The sequence below is a fragment of the Bos taurus genome, chromosome 21, assembly GCF_002263795.3.
Source record: "Bos taurus isolate L1 Dominette 01449 registration number 42190680 breed Hereford chromosome 21, ARS-UCD2.0, whole genome shotgun sequence".
Lineage (NCBI taxonomy): Eukaryota > Metazoa > Chordata > Mammalia > Artiodactyla > Bovidae > Bos > Bos taurus.
The window spans coordinates 20,722,720-20,743,769 of record NC_037348.1 but is presented as its reverse complement, the minus strand read 5'-3'; the positions used below and the strand labels follow the sequence as shown (position 1 = coordinate 20,743,769).

At 39.1% G+C, this 21,050-nt stretch overlaps 1 protein-coding gene across 5 annotated transcripts in view; it reads right to left on the bottom strand.

Annotated features, from left to right (window-relative positions):
• The window catches only part of FANCI (FA complementation group I), a 64,608-nt gene extending 43,877 nt beyond the window's left edge, over positions 1 to 20,731 (bottom strand). For 3 of the 5 annotated variants that reach the window (XM_005221829.5, XM_005221830.5, XM_010816963.4), the window contains exons 1-10: positions 20,646 to 20,731; positions 16,728 to 16,829; positions 10,865 to 10,937; positions 5,731 to 5,861; positions 5,147 to 5,303; positions 5,009 to 5,066; positions 3,528 to 3,569; positions 3,082 to 3,205; positions 2,588 to 2,673; positions 932 to 1,058 (exon numbers count right to left, since the gene is read on the bottom strand). In XM_005221829.5, coding sequence (XP_005221886.2) covers positions 932 to 1,058; positions 2,588 to 2,673; positions 3,082 to 3,205; positions 3,528 to 3,569; positions 5,009 to 5,066; positions 5,147 to 5,303; positions 5,731 to 5,861; positions 10,865 to 10,937; positions 16,728 to 16,811 — 882 coding nt within the window. In that variant the 5' untranslated portion in view covers positions 16,812 to 16,829; positions 20,646 to 20,731. Of the gene's footprint in view, positions 1 to 931; positions 1,059 to 2,587; positions 2,674 to 3,081; positions 3,206 to 3,527; positions 3,570 to 5,008; positions 5,067 to 5,146; positions 5,304 to 5,730; positions 5,862 to 5,993; positions 6,362 to 10,864; positions 10,938 to 16,727; positions 16,830 to 20,645 lie in introns of those variants that run through there. The other 2 variants (NM_001191454.3, XM_059879064.1) reach the window with 2 other exon arrangements.
• Between the last annotated feature and the right edge of the window lie 319 nt (positions 20,732 to 21,050).

The following is a 21,050-nucleotide window of genomic DNA, read 5'->3' as shown; positions in this document are numbered from 1 at the left end:
TTCCATAACACATGAAAATTAAATAAAATTAAAACTCAGTGCCCATATAGTTTCACTGGCCCACAGCCACACTCATTCATTCATGTGTTGTCTCCAGCTGCCTTCTTGCTACAAGAGTAGTGTAGTGGTGACAGAGGCCATGTCATCCGCAAAGCCTGAAATAGTTTATCTGGTCCTTCAGAGAAAGTTTGCTGACTCCAACAAGAGAAAAAACACAACAGCACTTGAGACATATTCTCACCAAAAATGTTTAACTTGAATCTAATCATGGGGAGACAATAAGACAAATCTGACAATATGAGACACAAGAAAACTGGGCAGGATTCTTAAAAAATTCAATAAAAAGGTATTAATCCTTATTCTTATGAGACACATGTGGACATATTCAGGCACTGAAGTGTCAATATTTCTTCTTTTAAATGGTTCAGAAAAAATATACTTGAGAGAGGTGAGATAAGGTAAATGTAGCAAAATACTTAAGAGTTCAAAACATTTCTAATTTTTATCTTACTACTTCACAAATATTTAACAATGACTTAGCTTCACAAAACTCCATGATTTACTATGAGAAAGAGACAATTTCCCCAATTTGCAAATAAGGAAACAAGTCAAGAGTGAAGTTCATATAATAATGGAGCTAAGGCTAAATTTTGAATTTCCTACAGAACAGTCTTCATCTTTAAACAAACAAACAAACAGAAAAACACTAGAACACTTAAGGTCTGGTTTTAAAAAGGGACTTGCTTAAAAATGTAGTGGTATCATGTATCTTCCACTTTCAAAGTTAAAAAAGAGACCCTCTAGACCCAGGGTCTTTCTATAGTATTTCTATGTATTGGTTTCCAGTCATTAAACGGCATAAAAAGAGGCTTGAGTTCAAACGTCCTTGTTTCATAGAGATCCTGGATCACCTTAAGAGTCTGGTTACTACCTTCAAGTGTCTCAGGAGTTCTCTGCCTAGCTCAAAATCCAACTTGATGGCAAACACAATATGTAGAATAATGGTGCCTTCCACGTGACGAAGTTCATCCAATGGTACAGTAATAAGATCCAAGTACCTAAAAGATTCAACAGAAAGGTTTGAGCTATAGCTTGACCAAGAGACAACAGTGCATTTGCTCATATGAACGAATAGAAAAACTCAGGCTGAACTAACAGGATCACTGGAGGCAGGCAGAAAGTACAAAATCTACTTATTCTTTGCTCCTTTTCATGAAACTTCCTGAATGAACTGTCTATGGTCATTATTTCCACTTGTTTACCTCTCCCCAGTTAAATCCAACTCAATTAAGCTTCTGTGCCCTCCCTAACCTCCCTTCCAATGCTATTTGATTATCCTTGCAAGGGCTACAAATGACCTCTACATTGTCAAAATCAATACTCAAGTCTCACCCTAATTAAAGCCTCAGTAGATCTGACACAGTTAATCCCTTTCTTTCTGGAAACATGTTCTTCTCTTAGCTCCTGGGGCACTGTCACTGGCCTCAAATTATTTGTGCTGGCTCATCCTTCAAGTGGTGGAATGCCTCTGAGAGTTCAATCTTGGGTTCCTTTTCTCTTTTCACAACTTCCCCAGGGACCCTAAAGAGCCTGCAGGCTTCAGTCCCTTCCAATCTGTATCTCTGGTCCCAACCTCTCCCTGAAACTCCAGACTGCCTGCTCAGCACCTTCATATAAGATACTAATACATATCTCAAACTTCCATGGTAAAAACTGAGCTTCTTCTCCTCTAAACCTGCTTGTTCTGTCAGTCTTTCCTGACTCAGTATACAAGAACAACTTCTCATCAACTGCTCAAGTACAACAACTTAAAATTGTTATTCCAGGTTAGTAGATTGAGATAGGATTAAAAGCACAAATGCTGCAGACAAATTGCTTGCATTCAAATCACAGCTCCACCAATTTATGGCTATATAACCCCAGGAAATCCCTTAATTTCTCTGTGCCTTGGTTTCTCCATGTATAAAAGAGAGACAAAATGGAGTTGCTGTGAAGTTTAAAGTGCTAAAAAACAGTACTTGGCACACAGCAAGCATTCTACAAATATTTGCTTCAAAAACTCTTTTCCAGCCATACCGTGCTGTGTCCTGCCTTTGGACTAACTCTTCCACTGAGAATGTTTTTTTCCTTGAGCTACATATTATGGCTCTTATCCTTCAGGCTTCAGGTAACACAGCACATTCTCAGAGGTTTCCCTGACCCCTCAACCTAACGTAGCCATGCTGTCACTGTCACATCATCCACTTGAAACGTATGCATAGCCCTTTCCACTCTAATACTTTTCTTGTCATTTCTTTTCTTTTCTCATTAAAATTTCTCCATGAGAGCAGGAACTTTGACTGGTTCATCACTGTCCCAGGTCCAATAGCTTCTGGCACAGAGTAAACACTTAATAAATGCCTTTGAAGTCTATAACTACAGAGTCATTATTGCTGTTTTCCAGGAAAGATTAAAATAAGAGTTGAGGAGACTACACTATTTTTTAACTTTATTACTGAGCAGCTGAGGGGAAGGTAGGGACTGAAGAGTTAGATAACGAGATGATGAATTTGGAAAAATGATTTTATTTCTATACTCTTTGACTCACTCATCACCACTTTGTTCCTCATTGTGTTGCTGATCTAGCTTGTTGAAGAAAGCTATGATTCCTACCAAGACCCTCTTCCGGCTTCCCTGAAAAAGAATAAAACAAAATAAATAAGGGCAAGTTAAACTACTTTTCAACTTAAAGAATTTTCAAGTATGAATTTAAATAAATTATAAGCTAGACTCACACTAAGAATTTATAGAACACTTTCATAAAAACACTTTTTGAAACAGAGTTTGAAATACATCTTAATATCAGACTCTAAGGGGCCTACAATCCACCCTTTCAGAGCTCTTCATCCCTCTTCCTACCACACACACGAGACCAGAGATAACACACATTCACTCTGAGGACCATGACATTTTTAGTAGACCAAATTGTCATATGTGAAATGAAAGTTTCTATGTCCTAGTACATAAAATAAAGAGTATGAATAAACTGAATGGTAATAATTGGTCATTACACCAGAGTTTAAAAAAATATTTTATTTATACCTTTGAGGAGAGAACCAGAAGTTGATAGACCAAGGGTGGTATTTCTTGAAGATTCAATTTGGAGAACACCTTCAACACTTTTTCCACCACAAATTCCACCTCTTCTGTAGTCAGAGGGACAGCCCTGTGGATCAAAGATTCTAAAGGTTAGAGACCAATTTGGGAGATATCAGAATGTTGTTAATTGCGTCTTTTGATTTTTCTCTAATGGAGAACCTTAAAGGAAACCAATAATCTTTCCTCAGCAAAGTTATCTTGGAAATAAAACATCATATACTTTAAATAAGAAATTAAAGCAAAAAAGGGTGGGGGGAAATCTTGTAACAGAAAACAGAGGTATCAATACTCTTACTCAGGAACAGTGGTATTTGAGCTTACTACATTTCAATTTCTAGCAGGTAAGTTCTCACAGCAGGATTAAAAAAGAAGGGAATGATGATACTTACTTGAACATAGAGGTGAGTTGGATTACATACTGATGATCCCATCTGATTAAAAATGAAAAAGAAAAGTTTATGTTGTTTTAACTTATTTACATGTTACTTTATAAAATTAGCAAGGAAGAAAAGAATTAGGGCCATTTCAAGTTTGATTTGCTGCTACTGGGAAATAACATCAAAGAAATGACATTTAAAACAATGAAATAACAGCTTTTAACCTACTGGACTGGCACAATCAAAGCCTGATGACATTCAGTGCTGGTGAGATTTTGGTGAACAAACACTTCACATACTATTTTGTGGAACATACACTGATATAATCCTTCTGGGAAGACAAGTTGGCAATACTACTTACCGACTTTAAACATGCACATAACCAAAGAGCCACCCAGCTTACTATTAGGAATATATCCCATGTACATGCTTATAAAAGGTCACCCAGACATAAAAGAATGTTAACTGCAACATCTTTTATAATAGCAAAAACCCAAATAGCCAATATTATTTACTGGCAAAAACTAAATAATCTAACAATTAGAGATTAGCCAAATATTAGAATACTATGGAACTATTAAAAAGAATGATGTAAAGTAGTATATGCTGACATGAACATATGTGTTAAATGAAAAATGCAAGGTACATTACAATGTAGAATGAATAATATTTTGTGTAATTAAGAATAAATGGATAAACATACCTGAGCTGATACATGCTTAAAATTATTTCTGTAAGAGACCTTATGAACCATGAAAGCAGTTATCTCTGGTTTGGATAATCTAGTTCCTTTCAACATATTGAAGTATAATCACAGTATTATGTAACTTAGTATTCTATTCATTTCAGGCTATATATATAAAAACACGTATTAAGGATTTACTATATATATACATATATACACAAAGATCTTTCATCTTCGCTATATGTCTTTATATATTTCATTTTTAATGGGTATAAATTGCATGGAGTGGCTCTTTTATAGCTTACATACCACAACTTACATATCTCTATTATTGTGTCCTTAAGCTAGTCACAAATTTCTGTATTGAAATGTTCATGTATGAAGACTTTCTTATACAATGCAGTTTTTCCTTAGCATAGACACTTGTATTTCAGGTTTAAAGATACAAATATCAGGCTTAATGATAAAAATATCACTTATATATCCCCCCCGCCCCAAAATAAAAGATAGTGGCAAGGTGACTTTCTAGCCTTGAAGACCCTGGGACTCCAAATAATACTATAGGGCTAAATTGCTGTGTTAGGATGACAGTTAAGTAAGTAGAGACTATATGTATAATGTTAGAATAAAGAATACAGCAAATAACCTCTCTCAAAAACTCATCACAGACTAAATGGTTTTATAGTGGTAAATCATAAACAAAAAAATGGACTAAAACTTCAGTGATATAAATTCCCAAAATAATGGTATTCCTTTTTTTGGTGACTTATAGTCCTGAGAAAAATTCTTCATATTATTAAGGACTTACCTGCCAGAACAGAGGGTGTTAATCAACTGCTTCTTACATTCTTCCCCACTTAGTTCACCTAGAAATGCAAAATACACTGAAGAATAAATCCGATTAAGTGAAGAAAGAACAAGCCACTGAAATTGGAAGAAAAATTACCTTTTCCATAAGTCAGATTTTCCTTTTTGGTACCAAGGGCAGTGAGAATGACGGGCAACAGCTCCAAAGATTTTCCGTTTGTGAGCTTGCCTTCATTGATAGCACTAACAAACTCATTGGCTAATTCAACCAATAGCTGTCCCGGAAAACGGTGAACCTAAAGTTCATGGGGTTAAAAAACATTCAGCAGATATCTAGATGTTTGATACCTCTTTCCAAAAATCAGTCTTTTGCTGAGTTGACAGAACTGGCATTGAAGCCCAAAACGGGTTCTAAAAGTGATTCAGGGAATCATTCTGCTCTGGTAAAGGATTTCAAAAGGTCAGGATCTTCCATTAGTTCCCTGATGTTCTTAAATATTCCAGCTCTTGAAAGAGACACATGTCCATGATACTGGAAACGTAACATAAACATCTAGGTGGTTTATGGCTCATTCATCGGCTATTTTGTTTTAGAACGGTAGTTCTTACTTGTAAGTAGGAACTATGGTGGGTCTGAGACGTTTACATTTTCCCTCCCTCAACATATAACCAACCCCGCTCCAAATTCAACCAAAACCAAAACAGTTTTGTTTTCCATCTCACCTCCAGCATTAGCAATCCTGTGATTTCAGATGCTACTTCTTTCTGTAAATCCCCTGATTCCAACAACTGGATACAACAACTGTATATCTTAAGTCTCTTAAGAGCTCCAGCTTCCTCAGAACAGGGTAAACCTTATCATTTTCAACAGGTAGCACAGAAACAAAGAAAGAAAAAAGGAAGAAGTCTGACAAGGTTGAAGGGCAAACAGGAATAACAAACAGCTTTGCAGTTGAATACAGAAACAGAATTATCAAAATACTTACTATGGTACTTAGAACAGCCAATATTTAGGAGCTTTGAAAAAGTTTTTTAATTTAGACAGAAAACTGAAATACCAGTTTTTCTGTACACTTCCATCCATGCCATTAATTTTTAAAATAATTTTATAGTGCAGAAGAAGGAACACCTTCTAATATTTCTTAAAGCTTTTCGGGATCCAATAACCCAAATTAAGTAACATACTTCAAAACATCATCACTGAGTGAAGTCAGCAGGAAAAGAGAGAAAAATACCTTGAGGTGAATGGGAAGAAAAAAACACATTCCAAAAGTTATTGAATACAGCTAAAGTAGAGCTTAAAACGAAACCTACAGTTGTAAATACCTACATTAAAAAAGATCTCAAATCAATAACCCAAGCTTCTACCATAAGGAATTATAAAGAGATGAAACTAAAGTCAAACCAAGTGAAAAGAATATAAAAATAAAATCAGACATAAATGAAAGAATAGAATAATAAAAATCAAGGAAACCAAATCTTTTTCTTTGAAAAGATAAACAAAGTTGAAAAATCTTCAGACTGACCAAGAAAAAAAGAGAGAAGAATCAAATTACTAAAATCAGGAATGAGAGTGGCATTACTACTAATCTTGCAGAAATTAAAAAAAAAATAAAGTAATACAATAAACAACATATGAAATGAATAAATTGCTGTAAAGACACAAAGTTATCAAAATTGACTAAAAAAGATAATAGAAAACCAGAACAGACTTATAAATAGAGACTGAATTAGCAATAAAACCTCTTCTACAAAGAAAAGTCCAGAACCAAATGGCTTTACCGGTGAATTCACCAAACATTTAAAGAATTAACAGCAACTCTTCCAAAAAAACAGAAGAGAAGGTAACATTTCCAAACTGAGTCTATGAGGTCAGTATTACCTTTATACCTAAACCAGACAAAGACCGGAGAAGGCAATGGCACCCCACTCCAGTACTCTTGCTTCGAAAATCCCATGGGCGGAGGAGCCTGGTGGGCTGCAGTCCACGGGGTCGCGAAGAGTTGGACACGACTGAGCAACTTCACTTTCACTTTTCACTTTCATGCCCTGGAGAAGGAAATGGCAACCCACTCCAGTGTTCTTGCCTGGAGAATCCCAGGGACGGGGGAGCCTGGTGGGCTGCCGTCTATGGGGTCGCACAGAGTTGGACACGACTGAAGTGACTTAGCAGCAGTAGCAGACAAAGACATTCTAAGAAAACTATGAATGATATTCCTTGTGACTACAGATGCAAAAATCCTCAACAAAATATTAGCAAACTAAATTCACCAACATAAAACAAAGACTGTACTCTCTAACCAAACTGGATTTAACCCAGTAACACAATACTGGTTCAATGTATGAAAATCAATTTCATATACCACATAAATAGAATAAAGGATAGAAGTCACATGATCACCTCAGCAGATACAGAGAAAGCATTTGAAAATTTCAGTACTGTTTCATGATTAAAAAAAAAAAAACACTCAACAAACTAGGAATAGAAGGAAAACTCCTTAACCTGATAAAGGGCATCCATGAAAAAACCACAGAGGTTAAAGTGTCTGCCCACAATGTGGGAGGCCTGGGTTCGATCCCTGGGTCGGGAAGATCCCCTGGAGAAGGAAATGGCAACCCACTCCAGTATTCTTGCCTGGAGAATCCCATGGACGGAGGAGCCTGGTGGGCTACAGTCCACAGGGTCGCAAAGAGGTCGGACATGACTAAGTGAGAGACTTAACTAACTTAACATCATACTTGCTAATAAAAAACTGAAAGATTTCCCCCTGAAATCAGGGAAAAAAACAAGGATGTTCACTCTCAGCATTTCTATTCAATACTGTACTGGAGGTTCCAACTGAGGTAACTAGGTTAGAAAAATAAAAGGCATCTAGATTGAGAAAGAGGTAAAGTTACATCTATTTGAAGATGACATAATTTTGTTTATAAGGGCTCCACAAAAAAGAAACTACTAGAACTAATCAGCAAGTACAGGAAGGTTGCAAGATATGAGATCAATATACTCATCTACTGTGTTTCTATACACTAGCACTGAACAATGAGAAGATTAAGAAAAGAATCTCATTTACAATCACACTCAAAGAATACTTCAGAATAAATTTAATAAAAGTAGTGCAACACTTGTACTCTGAAAAGAACAAAATATTGTTGAAAGAAATGAAAAAGAACCTAAGTAAATGGAAAGATATGTCATGTTTATTAATGGAAGACATATAAAGATAGCAATACTTTCCATAGATAGATTCAACATAATCCCTACCAAAAACTCAGTTTCCGTTTTTGCAGAAATTGACAAGCTAATCTTAAAATTCATATGAGAACTCATGAGACCCAGAATATCCAAACTAATTCTAAAAAAGAAAACAGTGGAGGACTTACACTTCGCAATTTTAAAGCTTACCACAAAGCTATTCTAATCAAGACAGTGTGGTGCTGACACAAAGAGACACATCTCGATCAAGGGAATACAACTCTGAGTCCAGAAATAAACCCTCGCATCTATGGGCAATTGATTCTCAATAAAGGTACTATGGTGGTTCAGTGGCTAAGACTGTGCTCCCAATGCAGGCGGCCTAGGTTCAATCCCTGGTTATGGAACTAGATCCCACATGCTGCAACTAAGACATAGCACAGCCAGATAAAATAAATATTTTTTAAAAAGAAGAAAAAAATGGGGAAAAATGAAGCTGGACTCCTACCTCACATCATATACAAAAATTAACTCAAAAATGGATAAAAGTTTTACATGTAAAAGCTAAGATTATAATCTTGAAAAGAAAACACAAGAAATCTTTTCAAGAAATCTTGAAAAGGTATAAATCTTTGTAACTTTGGATTAAGCAATGATCTTTTAGATAAAAACCAAAAGTGCAAGCTACAAAAAATTAATTTTTTTTAATTAAAAAAAAATCAAAATTTAAAACTTCATGCATCAAAAGATACCATTAAAAAAATGAAAAGAACCTAAAATGGAAAAAAACTTTGTGATTCATACATCTAATAAGGGACCTATATCTAGAACATTTAAATATTACAACTCAGTAATAAAAAGACAATCAATTTTTAAAAGGTCAAATAATTTGAACACACATTTCTCCAAAGACATACAAATGGTCAGTAAGCACAAGAATAGATATTCAATATCATTAGCCATCAGCAAAATGCAAATCAAACCCACAATTAGATACCCCTTCACACTCACCAGAGTGGCTAGAATGAAAAAGACAATAACAAGTGTTGACAAAGGATGTGGGCATTGGGAATTCTTATTCAATAGTGATGGAAACAGGATGCAGCAGCTTTGGAAAACAGCTCATCAGTCCTCAAACACTTAGACACAGAGTCACCATGCTGCCACTGCTACTAAGGCGCTTCGCTTGTGTCCAATATGACCTAGCAATTCTACTCTTAAATATTTACCAAACAGAAATGAAAATGTTTTACACAAAAATTTGTAGCAGGATTCATAATTGCTAAAAAGTGTAGATAACCTAAATGTCCACCCATTCATGAATGGAAAAGTATGATCTATTCAGATAATGGAATATTATTCAACAGATAAATGAAATACTGATACAGGTTACAACATGGACGAATCTTAGTAACCTTACAGGAAGTAAAAGCAGCCAGTCACAAAGGACACATACAGTATGATTCCACTTTTATGAAATATCCAGAATAGGCAAATCTATAGACAGAAAGCAGATAAGTGGTTTCTTAGGGCTGGAGTGGATCAGGAATTTAGGAGGTGACAGCTAAGGAATGTAAGGTTTCTTTCAGGGATAATACAAATATTCGAAAATTTTGACAGGCGTGCATCTTGGTGAATATATTAAAAGCCGATGAATTGATATTTTAAGTGGGTGAATTTTATGATGTCAATTACATCTCAATAAAATAATATATACTTTAAAAGGGTGAATTTTTTAGTACATGGATTATATCTCAATTTTATAAAACGTATCATTAGCTAACTATTGGTCCTTCACAGCACTGATTTAACAGGATTAAAATAGTTATGAGGCAGTTTCCATAAATATTCGATAATTCATGCTAATTTGAAACTCAGATTTCCAAATCTATGATTTTAAATAAGGTAAAAATAAGGTTAGTTACACAAGTGGGAGCCATGATAATCTGTTCCCAGTTTTACTCTTATTACTTTCACTTAGTATACATAGGCAGCAGCTCCTGATTCTCTGTTACTTCCTGGTCTCAGATATTTCTACAGAACAGTCATTTAAAAAGTTTCCAAATTTTAAATATGTGTTTTTGAACCCTTGCAAGGCAAGACCCAATTACTTGAGGGGGTAAGAAAAATAAACCAAGTTAAAATAACCTCCTAAGAGTCTAAAGCCACTTTTAATTTGTGCTTATAGAATTTTATTCTACTACAATTTATAAAATGATTGTGAGTTACAATCTGCCACAATATAAAACTGGCCCTTGTTCAAGATACAGAAACAAATATTCCCCACTGGGAATTAAGCATCTCTAAATAAGTCAACTAAGGTATTCCATTTCTTTAACTCAGAGCTCCCTAGCCTCTTGTTAAACACAGATTAAGTATTAAACATTGCCGTTCTCCACAAGCTTAAAAGCACAAGTAAACCAAACCGTATTTTATGAAGTACAACCTTTACAGGTTCTAAAACTAGCAATACAATCTCAGATAGCCACTTCTACCTGCCTTAGAAAAATTATTTAAGTCCACAAGATAGTGCTATTGATTCTGTAAAATCCCCAAAACAGAAAAGTTTCAGCGGGGCTTCAAGCAATACAAAGAGTAGCAATAGGAGCCAAAAGTAAACAAACATACCAGTGAACCCAGAGAGAGAAGAGGCATTATTATTACCTTTGAAGATGGCTTTCAGCAGTGCTCCAGCAGTTTTTCCTCTCACCGCCTGATTCTGAAGGAGGTCAGTCAGCTACAAAGAACGGAAGGAAAAGGTACAAGTCTGGCAACAATTTCCCTATTTGAATGACCTAAACTCCCAATATGAAAAACGCTCATCTGTCAGAATCATATCTTTCAGAAACTCCAGGCATCAAAAATAAGATATGTGTTCACATTATAGAGGGTGGATCATAAGATGATACTGGGTGGTCAAGATGAAATTTATTCATACGTTCATTCTACAAACATTTATTAAGTATTTAATCAGCACTAGGTATTGAGCTATGTTCTTGGGGATATACATTCATTCAACAAATACTCTGAATATGTTCCTCTTCCTCAGCATTAGGTATACAAGAATGAACAAGACAGACACAGTCTGACTCAGTTTACAGTAAGACAGAAGCAAAAAGGATAACAGGAAAAAAAATCAGAAAAAGAAATGGTTGAAAAGACTGAAACAGATAGTAATTGAGGAAAGGGAGGCAACTTCCGCTAGAGTAGTCAGGGAGAAAGCTTCTCTGAGGTGGAGGACATTTCCATATAGAGAATTGGAGGATGAGAAAAAGCTGGTTATGCAAAGGGGGAAAAGGAAGACACTTCAGATGAAGGCATTGTTACACGCAAAGGTCCTGAAGGAGCAAGGCGTTTGGCAAGTTGGATGGCCTGAAAAAAAATTTTAAAGACCAATTTGGATGAAAAGTAGTAAGGAAGAGTGGCACAAGATGAATTTCGAGAGAACCAGATGATAAGAATCTTGTAGGCCATGGTAGGAAGTTCAGATTTTTGTCGAAATGCAATAGAAGTAACTAAAGAGAAAAGAGGAGAGGGACATGACAGATGTTTAAAAAATAAATCAGTCTTCCTCCTATGGCAGAAACTACACTATAGAAGGGTTTAAGAATGAACTAGAAATACGCTAGGAGATTGCTACAGTGATCAATAGAGAGATAATGGCCTACACTGACGTCATCAGAGAAGTCATGAGCTGAACTGTGTTCCCCTGCAAAATTCATGCTTAAGTTCTAATCCCCAGCACCTCAGAATGTCATTTTATTTGGAAACAGGGTCATTGTAGGTGTAATTAGTTAAGGTGAGGTCACATGGGTAGGCCCTAATCCAATATGACTAATGTCCTTAGAAGAATGGGAAACTTGGGACAGAAACACATACAAAGCAAGAACGCTATGTGAAGATGAAGGCAGAGACCACGGGTGGGTGATGCAAGGCCAGGAATCTCAAAGATTGTCAGCAATCGACGAGAAGCTAGGCAAGAGGCGTGAAACGGATAGTCACAGCCTTAGTAGGAACCAACAACGCCGACACTGTGATCCTGGACTTCTAGTCCTCAGAACTGTAAAAATAGCTACTGTAGTTTGAAGTACTTTGTAAGATGAAGTACAGGTGGTCCCCAACTTAAAACATTGGATCAACTTTGATTTTCAACTTTACAGTGGTGCAGAAGTGATACACTTTCAGTAGATACTGTATTTCAAATTTTTGCCCTTTCCTGGGCTAGTGATCAGCTTTGGGATCACAAGGATAAACAACCAATACACTTAAACCATTCTGCACCCATGCAACCATTCAGTATTTCACTTTCAGAACAGTATTCAATAAATTACATGAGATATTCAAGACTTTATTAAAAAACAGGCTGTTGGATGATTTTACCCAACTGAAGACTAATATTAAAGTATTCTTGGCACATTTAAGGTAAGGTTAGGCTACGATGTTTGGTAGGTGTATTAAATGCATTTTCGATTTACGATATTTTTCAATGTATATTTTCAACTTAAAATGGGTTTATTGGGATATAACCCCACCTTAATTTGAAAATCAGTACACTGAAGATATATTTGAGAGCTTGATCAGGAGGACTTTACTCGGGTCTGAATGTTTATGTCCTCCAAAATTCATGTGTTGGACTCTTCAGACCCATTGTAATGGTATTTGGAGGTGGAGACTTTGCCAGGTGAATAGGTATAAGGACGGAAATCCCACAAATGGGATTAGAGCTCTTATGAGAGATCCCACAGAGCTCCCAGGCTCTTTCTACCATATGAAGGTACAATGTGAAGCCTGAAATCCAGAAGAGAGCGCTTACTTGACCATATTGGAACCATCATCCAGGACTTTTGGTCTCCAGAACTATGAGAAATAATTGTTGTTATAAGTCACCCAGTCTACTGTATTTTGTTATAGCAGCCTGAATGGACTAAGACAAAGACAGATTTCCTCATGGTTTAGAAGTGAAATGGCTGTGGTGATAAAGGAAAAAGAAAAATTAAGGAGAACTCAAATTTCTGGCTTAAGCAACTAACTGGCTAGATGGTGACACCATTTACTGACATGGTGAAAATTTGGGATTAAGCAAGCATCTAAATCTTCCAGAGGGCTTGTTAAAACAGAGACCCTCACTTGCAGTTTCTGATTTAGCACATCTGATGTGGGGCTCAGAACTACTATTTCTAAGATATCCAAGTGGAGATGTCAAGTTGATAACTGGATATGCCAAAGTAGAGCTCAGAGAGGAAAGAGGTCAATGGGAACATGTAAGATCATCCAGGGAGAAAATGTAAAGATAAAAAAAGCACAAACATTCAGTGATTAAGCAGCAGCAGCCAGAAAAAACTGAGAAGATGAGGTTGATAATATCCAGACAAAGGACTACCACAGAAGCCTTCTACATGTGCCTGGTCTTTCTGACTGGAGTTTCTCTCTCCCTTCTTAAATACTTAATAAGGAAGTAGCTGACTGCTCCGCCTGGAACCTCCAATAGCCCTTGACATAACCCTTATTAGAGGAGAGGTTCCCAACCAGGGATTACCCCCTTACCTCCACCCCAGGCAGGGTATACAGGGCAATGTCTGGAGACATTTTTAGTTGTTATAACTGGAAGGGTGCTGTCACCTAATGGGTGTAGGCCAGGGATGCTATTAAACATCCTACAATGCTTAGGACAACCTCCCTCAATAAGGAATTATCCACTCTAAAATATACACAGTGCCAAGGCTGAGAAACCCTGACTCTTCTTGAAAAAATTCAGTTTTAAGAGAAGGCAACATGGCATACGGGGAAAAAACTGGCCCCAGAATCAGAAGACCCAGATATGAATCCTCGCTTTGCCATATATTAGCTTTACAACCTCAAGTTATCTAACCTGTTATGCGTGTCTAGTCCCTGCCTCAAAGCACTGCTAGAAGGGTTACATTAGATGACAGGCAGAGAGGACCCTGTGCAGTTCTAGTGCACAGCAGGTTCCAAACAAATGCTGGCTCTCTCCCATTCCTCCTGTCCTCTATTCCTGTTTCGTCCTCCTCCCTCTAGTTACATGATCTGCAGTCTTAGTTTTTGACCTTATTCAGTTACCTTTTTACTGCATTTTAAAATGCAAAAGTAAACCAAGTGTGTGTTAGTCACTCAGTCATTTCCGACTCTGTGACCCCATGGACTGTAGCCCGCCAGGCTCTTCTGTCCACGGGATTCCCTTAGGCAAGAATACTAGAGTGGGTTAGCCATTCCCATCTCCAGGGGATCTTCCCCACCCAGAGACTGAACCCAGGTCTCCTGCATTGCAGGCAGATTCTTTACCATCTGAGCCACCAGAAAAGCCCCAAGTAAGATTAAGTATCCTTGCTATATTGGAAGGCTTAACATTTTTTCTTTTAGTGGACAGACTGGAACTACCAAGTTAATGGCACCGTGAAAATAGATTTTTATAAGACAGGACATTCCTCATTTTCTGTTGTCTGATGCTTCCTCGTGAGTAGACTTGAGTTTACGCATTCTTGGCCAGAATACAAGTGATACTGTGTCCTTCTTGGAGTATTACACCTGGAGGCATGTGATACCATCTGTCCTTCACTGGTAGTATGAGTCTGATCACCCAGTCAAATGTGTTGCCTGATTTTCCCACTTTATAATTATTTTTTCCCCTCCCTTTGCAACCAGTATGCAGTTTGTGGAAGTAACTTTAAGACCATGCAAGTATCGTGTTCCTCATCTCACTTTCTCTTGTATAATGAAAAAGCCCAGCAGCAACCTCTAATATCAGGTTCTCAAAGTCAGCATCACCAGGTATGGCACATCACAAGCCCAGTGATATAACACACAGTGAAAAGGCATGGAGCCATTTCTGTGGTCTTTTTGCTAAGGATGCATGTCCTGAGTCCAATCATGAGACACATCAGACAGTCAGCAAAATAATGGATCAAAACTCTTCAGTGTTCTCAAAAGACAGAGAAAGACTGAGGAGCAGTTGCTGATTGCAGAAAATCAGGGGAAAATAACAATTAAGTGCAGTGTAGGATCCTGAGTGGGATTCTGGAACATAAAAAAAAAACGGGTATCAGTGAAAAAACTACCAGGTAGGGTTCAAATACTCTTTAGTCTCACTAAAGGTACTGTACAAATATTAACTTCCTGGCTTGTAAAATTTTACTGAAATTATTACGTAAGATGTTAACACTGGGGAGAGAACTATACAGAAACTCTACTATTTTTACAACTTTTCTGTAAATCTAAAATCAATTCAAAATAAAAAGTTCAAAAAACTGCTCCCTGGATTTAGCATCCACTGCTGCTTCTGCCTGATCCAATCTTGATCATGACTGTTGCCAAATGACGATTTTCTAACTTTATGGTAAGCAAGAACCTTTCCCACCATTTATTTTTTTTTTATCAATATGGACTCACAGATTTCTTTATATTTCAGTGGTTTATAATTCATAACTGAACTTGATTATTTTGATGTTCACATTTCACCAATGGAAGCCCCTTCAAGCTGTCTTTATCAGGAAGCTTTCCTTATGTATATACATACATTACGTAATATGTGTGCTCTAAAACAACTTGTGTAGCACTGGGACTATCTAGATCTTACCTCTGATTTCTAAAGGTTTGGTAGAAGCCTCCTGAAAAACTATCTGGGCCTGGTATTTTTGTTGAAGTATAACTGCTAACTTTTTTTCTTTTATGAAAATTGATCTGTTTAAGCACTCCATCTCAAATTGGGTTGATTTCATTAAACTGTATGTTCCCAAGAAATTATAGTTGTATAAATGTACACAAATGCCCTTACTGCTAAGCCACTTCAGTCATGTCCGACTCTGTGCGACCCCATAGACAGCAGCCCACCAGGCTCCGCCGTCCCTGGGATTCTCCAGGCAAGAATAGCGGAGTGGGTTGCCATTTCCTTCTTCACTGCAGGAAAGTGAAAAGTGAAAGTGAAGTCACTCAGTTGTCTCCGACTCTTAGCGACCCCATGGACTGCAGCCCACCAGGCTCCTCCATCCATGGAATTTTCCAGGCAAGAGTACTGGAGTGGGGTGCCATTGCCTTCTCCAAATGCCCTTAAGTAGTCCATATCTCTTCCTCTCCCCCATTTCTTTACATCTGTGCTGCTGCTGCTGCTCCTAAGTCACTTCAGTCGTGTCCGACTCTGTGCGACCCCAGAGACAGCAGCCCACCAGGCTTCCCTGTCCCTGGGATTCTCCAGGGAAGAACACTGGAGTGGGTTGCCATTTCCTTCTCCAATGCAGGAAAGTGAAAGTGAAGTCGATCAGTCGTGTCCAACTCTAGCGACCCCATGGACTGCAGCCTACCAGACTCCTCCGTCCATGGGATTTTCCAGGCAAAAGTACTGGAGTGGGGTGCCATTGCCTCCTCTGTTACATCTATGAGTTGTTATCAAATAAACCCTTGTCTCCTAAGGTGAGTGGGGGATAGATGAAGCGGCAGAATTAATTCTAACATGTCCCTTACATCTCTCATCATGCCTGGCATCTACTTTTGGCAGAACTTGCTTCCCAATACTCACATCATCTTCTTTCAGGATTTGAAGAAATTCCTGTAGGCCATCTGCTGTTTTTTCTGCTGCTAGAGATAAAATTTTCTGGTCCATTGTTGCACAAACAAGGAACTGAAAAGGAAAAATGTCAAGAGCTGGATAAAACTCCCAAAAGTAAACAAGTTTGATTTTTTCCCTTCTCTACTTGTTAACTGAGTATTTCAAATATGTTATGTACACAATGAATACTCAACAGGCTAAGGACTACCAACTGTAGGAGTAGGTGATTCTTAACCAAACCAAAGAATCTGGAGAATCCCCTGGAATTTCCTTATTAGAAAGCTGTAGTCAAATTAAGTCGTCTCATAATTCAATTGTTCACATTTTCTTTTTTTTTTTTTAAGTATCTACCCATTATGCTACCTAGAACAAAGCTGTCATTTAACAGTATTGCAAATATATACTATTATCTACACATACACAATAAATGAATAAAGCAATAGCACTGTAAACACATTTATACCAATTAAACGGTACAAAAATAAATGAGAAGTTAACAAGGCTAAGAAATAAAAGTGTGCTCAAACATCAAGCAGGCTTCCTAGCAAAGGAAACCTTGAACTGGAATTTAAAGATTAAATGTAGATAGTCACCAGAACCACATGGTGTACATTACTGGGGAGGAAGGTACTGTCAACAAAGGCATTCATAAGAGAATGTGAAAAACTTACTCGGGGAAAATGAGTACGTAGCCTGAGGTAGAGAGTTCAACTAGGGGAGCAGTGAGAAGGAAGGCTAGTAAAAGGGAGGGGCTAAGCTGTGCAAGATCTCAAATGTCGAATTAAGGAAGTTAGGCCTTATTCTGTAAGTAATAGTGACAAAAAGTTCTGGAGTAAAAGAGAATCTGACAAGACTGAAACAGTGTTTGAGGAAACTAAATATGTCATCAATGCGCAGATTAAAGTAGGGAGGGAATAAGGAAGAAGAGCAGAGGCTAAGAGTCTACTGGGAGCTATTTTAGTGGTAGTGACAAAGGCTGGTGTTGGGGCCTGACTCTGGAGACTGCAAAGGAAAGGGTGAAATGGAAGCACATTAGGCAGATAGGATTTAGTGAGCAGTGAGTAGCTATGGGAGTATTACGAGAAGAGGGCAATGCAGACTGGTGGAAAGAAAACCTCCTCCTGTATTTCCTGCTGCTTTCAATCTCCCTAAATTATACCATCATCCACCCAGCTGCTGAAACAAGAAACCTGGGCAACATTCTTAACCACTTCACCTTCATCCTTCACATCCACTACCAAGTCCTGTGTCCCCAAACATCTCTCAAGTCTACTTCTGAGATTCACTACTGCCACATTATTCCAAAGTCACCATCATCTCTCACCTAAACTACTACACAGCTTCCTAACTCATTCCCCACCCAGCAGCTAAAATGTCTTTGAAACACAAACCAGATTTGTGATTCATCCTCATCTTAAAAACTACTCGGTGGCTTTCCATTATTAGTCCAAAATCCTGACGTCAGGATATAAAGGTTTGGTTCAGTCGCTCAGTCGTGTCCGACTCTTTGCGACCCCATGAATCGCAGCACGCCAGGCCTCCCTGTCCATCACCAACTCCCGGAGTTCATTCAGACTCATGTCCATCGAGTCAGTGATGCCATCCAGCCATCTCATCCTCTGTCATCCCCTTTTCCTCCTGCCCCCAACCCCTCCCAGCATCAGAGTCTTTTCCAATGAGTCAACTCTTCCCATGAGGTAGCCAAAGTACTGGAATTTCAGCTTTAGCATCATTCCTTCCAAAGAAATCCTAGGGCTGATCTCCTTCAGAATGGACTGGTTGGATCTCCTTGCAGTCCAAGGGACTCTCAAGAGTCTTCTCCAGGTCTCCTCTCCTTCGGGAGAACGGAAGGACGCCTGCAGCCTACTCTAGACACCTCATCTCAGATTCACTGCAGCAAGTGGAACAAGCTTGGATTTGATTCCTTGAGACCCAGGAAGATGTCTGACCATCCGCATCCCCATCCGCATCCGCATCAACATCAGCATCAGCATCACCATCAGTGCAAGGAGCCCTGCCATCCACCTCCAAAAGTGTGCCCACCCAAGTGCCATGAGTCTTGCCCACCTCATCCATGCCCACCTCCACTAAGCCAGAAGAAATGCCCTCCTGGGCCACCATGCCCACCAAGCGAGCAGAAGTGTCCACCCAAGTGGAAGTAACAGCACCAGATTTCATCTGGACCAAGAAACAAGATCCAGGCTCTCCCATTGTCCTCCCTTTGGCCATGGTGATGGATTGTATCTTCCTTAATCTCCCTCCTGGACTGACAGCTGGCAGAGAAAAGGCTTGCTTCCTGAAGCTGACACCACGTTGTTGGAAGAGCAGCAGGATCATCGCTTGATCTCTCTTTGCCATCTGTGTGTCTGTATCTGCACTGTGATCTTGACCCCATGAGCAATTAGCGTGTCTATTCTTTGCTTCTCCAATAAAGCATATTCATAGTCCAAAAAAAAGAAAAAGAGTCTTCTCCAACACCACAGTTCAAAAGCATCAATTCTTCGGCGCTCAGCCTTCTTCACAGTCCAACTCTCACATCCATACATGACCACAGGAAAAACCATAGCGTTGACTAGACAGACCTTTGTTGGCAAAGTAATGTCTCTGGTTTTGAATATGCTATCTAGGTTGGACATAACTTTCCTTCCAAGGACTAAGCGTCTTTTAATTTCATGGCTGGTCCATGTTAATTCCTTTTCATCACTCTATATTCCAGCTACACTGAACTGCTCAGTCCTTCAAACCCCCAAGTTCCTCCTGCCACAGTCAATTCCACATGATTTTCTGTCTGGAACTTATATAAAAATAAATACCCCTTCTTTCATCCCCTGCCCACCGATCTTTTTATTGTTAATTCCTAAAAATCCTTCAGGTCTCAGCTCAATCCCACACTCCTTTACAAGCTCAGTCTAAACACTCCCCTATTACATTCTTTCAAGGCAACTGTAATCTCTCACCATCACCACACTTTTAACATTACACTTATTATTAGATTAAGAATTACATCTCCCACTCCATTACAAACTCCAAGAGGGCAGGGGGCCACCTCTGGTTTTATCACTGAATCTCCAAGACTTAGCACAGTAAGCTCGTAATAGGTGCCCAATAAATATTTGTGGGGAAAATGACATTGATCCTCACACCAGTCCTCTGAGGTTGGTGCTATTACTCCCAATTCAGATGAAGATCATTTGAGATTCAGAGAAATTAAGGAACGTCCCCCAAAGGTTAGAAGGCTAGTAAGTTGCAGAAGTAGAACTGAAACCTAAGTCTGTCCAATTCCAGACCCCAAAACCCATGCTTTTACGTACTACTGGGGACTCTTACCTACGATTAGCCCCTCTATTAGGGGCTGAATGGTAGAGGATTCAGAAAAGGGATATCAACCAAAGAAACGTCCAGCCCTAAAGGGAAGATGCTGAACTCCTTCTATTTCAGCAGGTACATTTGCTAAATTAGTCCTAAAACCAGAATTGAGTAGCACACAGATAGGTGGCTGTTAAGTCCCTGTGCGGATAGCAGACTCCTTGTCCAAAGGCCCTGAGGTTAGTGAGGCACCACGAAAGGGAGACGCCGCGGGTTTAGCACCCGGGCTTCTCGGAGAGCGAGAAGTAAACACAGAGAAACTATAAAACAAGGCAGCTGGGGATAATCGCTGTGACCGAGCTACAAAGGCGAAACGGGTTTAGAGAAATGTCTCAGACGTAGGAGCTGAACGCTGATGGAGAGGAAGAATTTAACGAGAGGGCCAAGGCTGTAGGCCGCCCGAGGAGCAGGAAACGCTAAAGGCCACAACGGGAGACGCCAGGGCACAGACTCTTTCGGGCCAAGGAAAAAGCCAGAACGCCATTCGGAAGGGGCGCCGTCCTGTCCTCCCAGACCCCTTACCTCCCGGGAGCTGAGTCCCTCCTCCCCTGCGACGCGCGAAGCTCCTCTAGCCGGTCACTTCCACTTCAACGCAGCCACTGAATTCCAAAAAACCCGCGCAACCTGCCGTTTCCGTCCTTCCGTTACCCTGAGCAACGGGTCCCGCCCCCTGCGGCTTATTTCCGTTACCCGGGAGCTCGTGCTTGGAGCGTACCATTAAGACAACTGGGGAGGGGGGGGAGCTGTGGAATCCTCGGACGTTCCCACTCAAAGTGGGGGGGGGCACAATCTCTGAACGCTAATTCGGGACCTCAGAATGAGCAGGGGAAGTGTGGCCCGGGCATAGTCACCACGATGTCCTGACCAGTTAAGGCTTTCCTATGTACTATTGGGGAAAGGGTCAGTGAGAGAGGCAATGAATCAAGT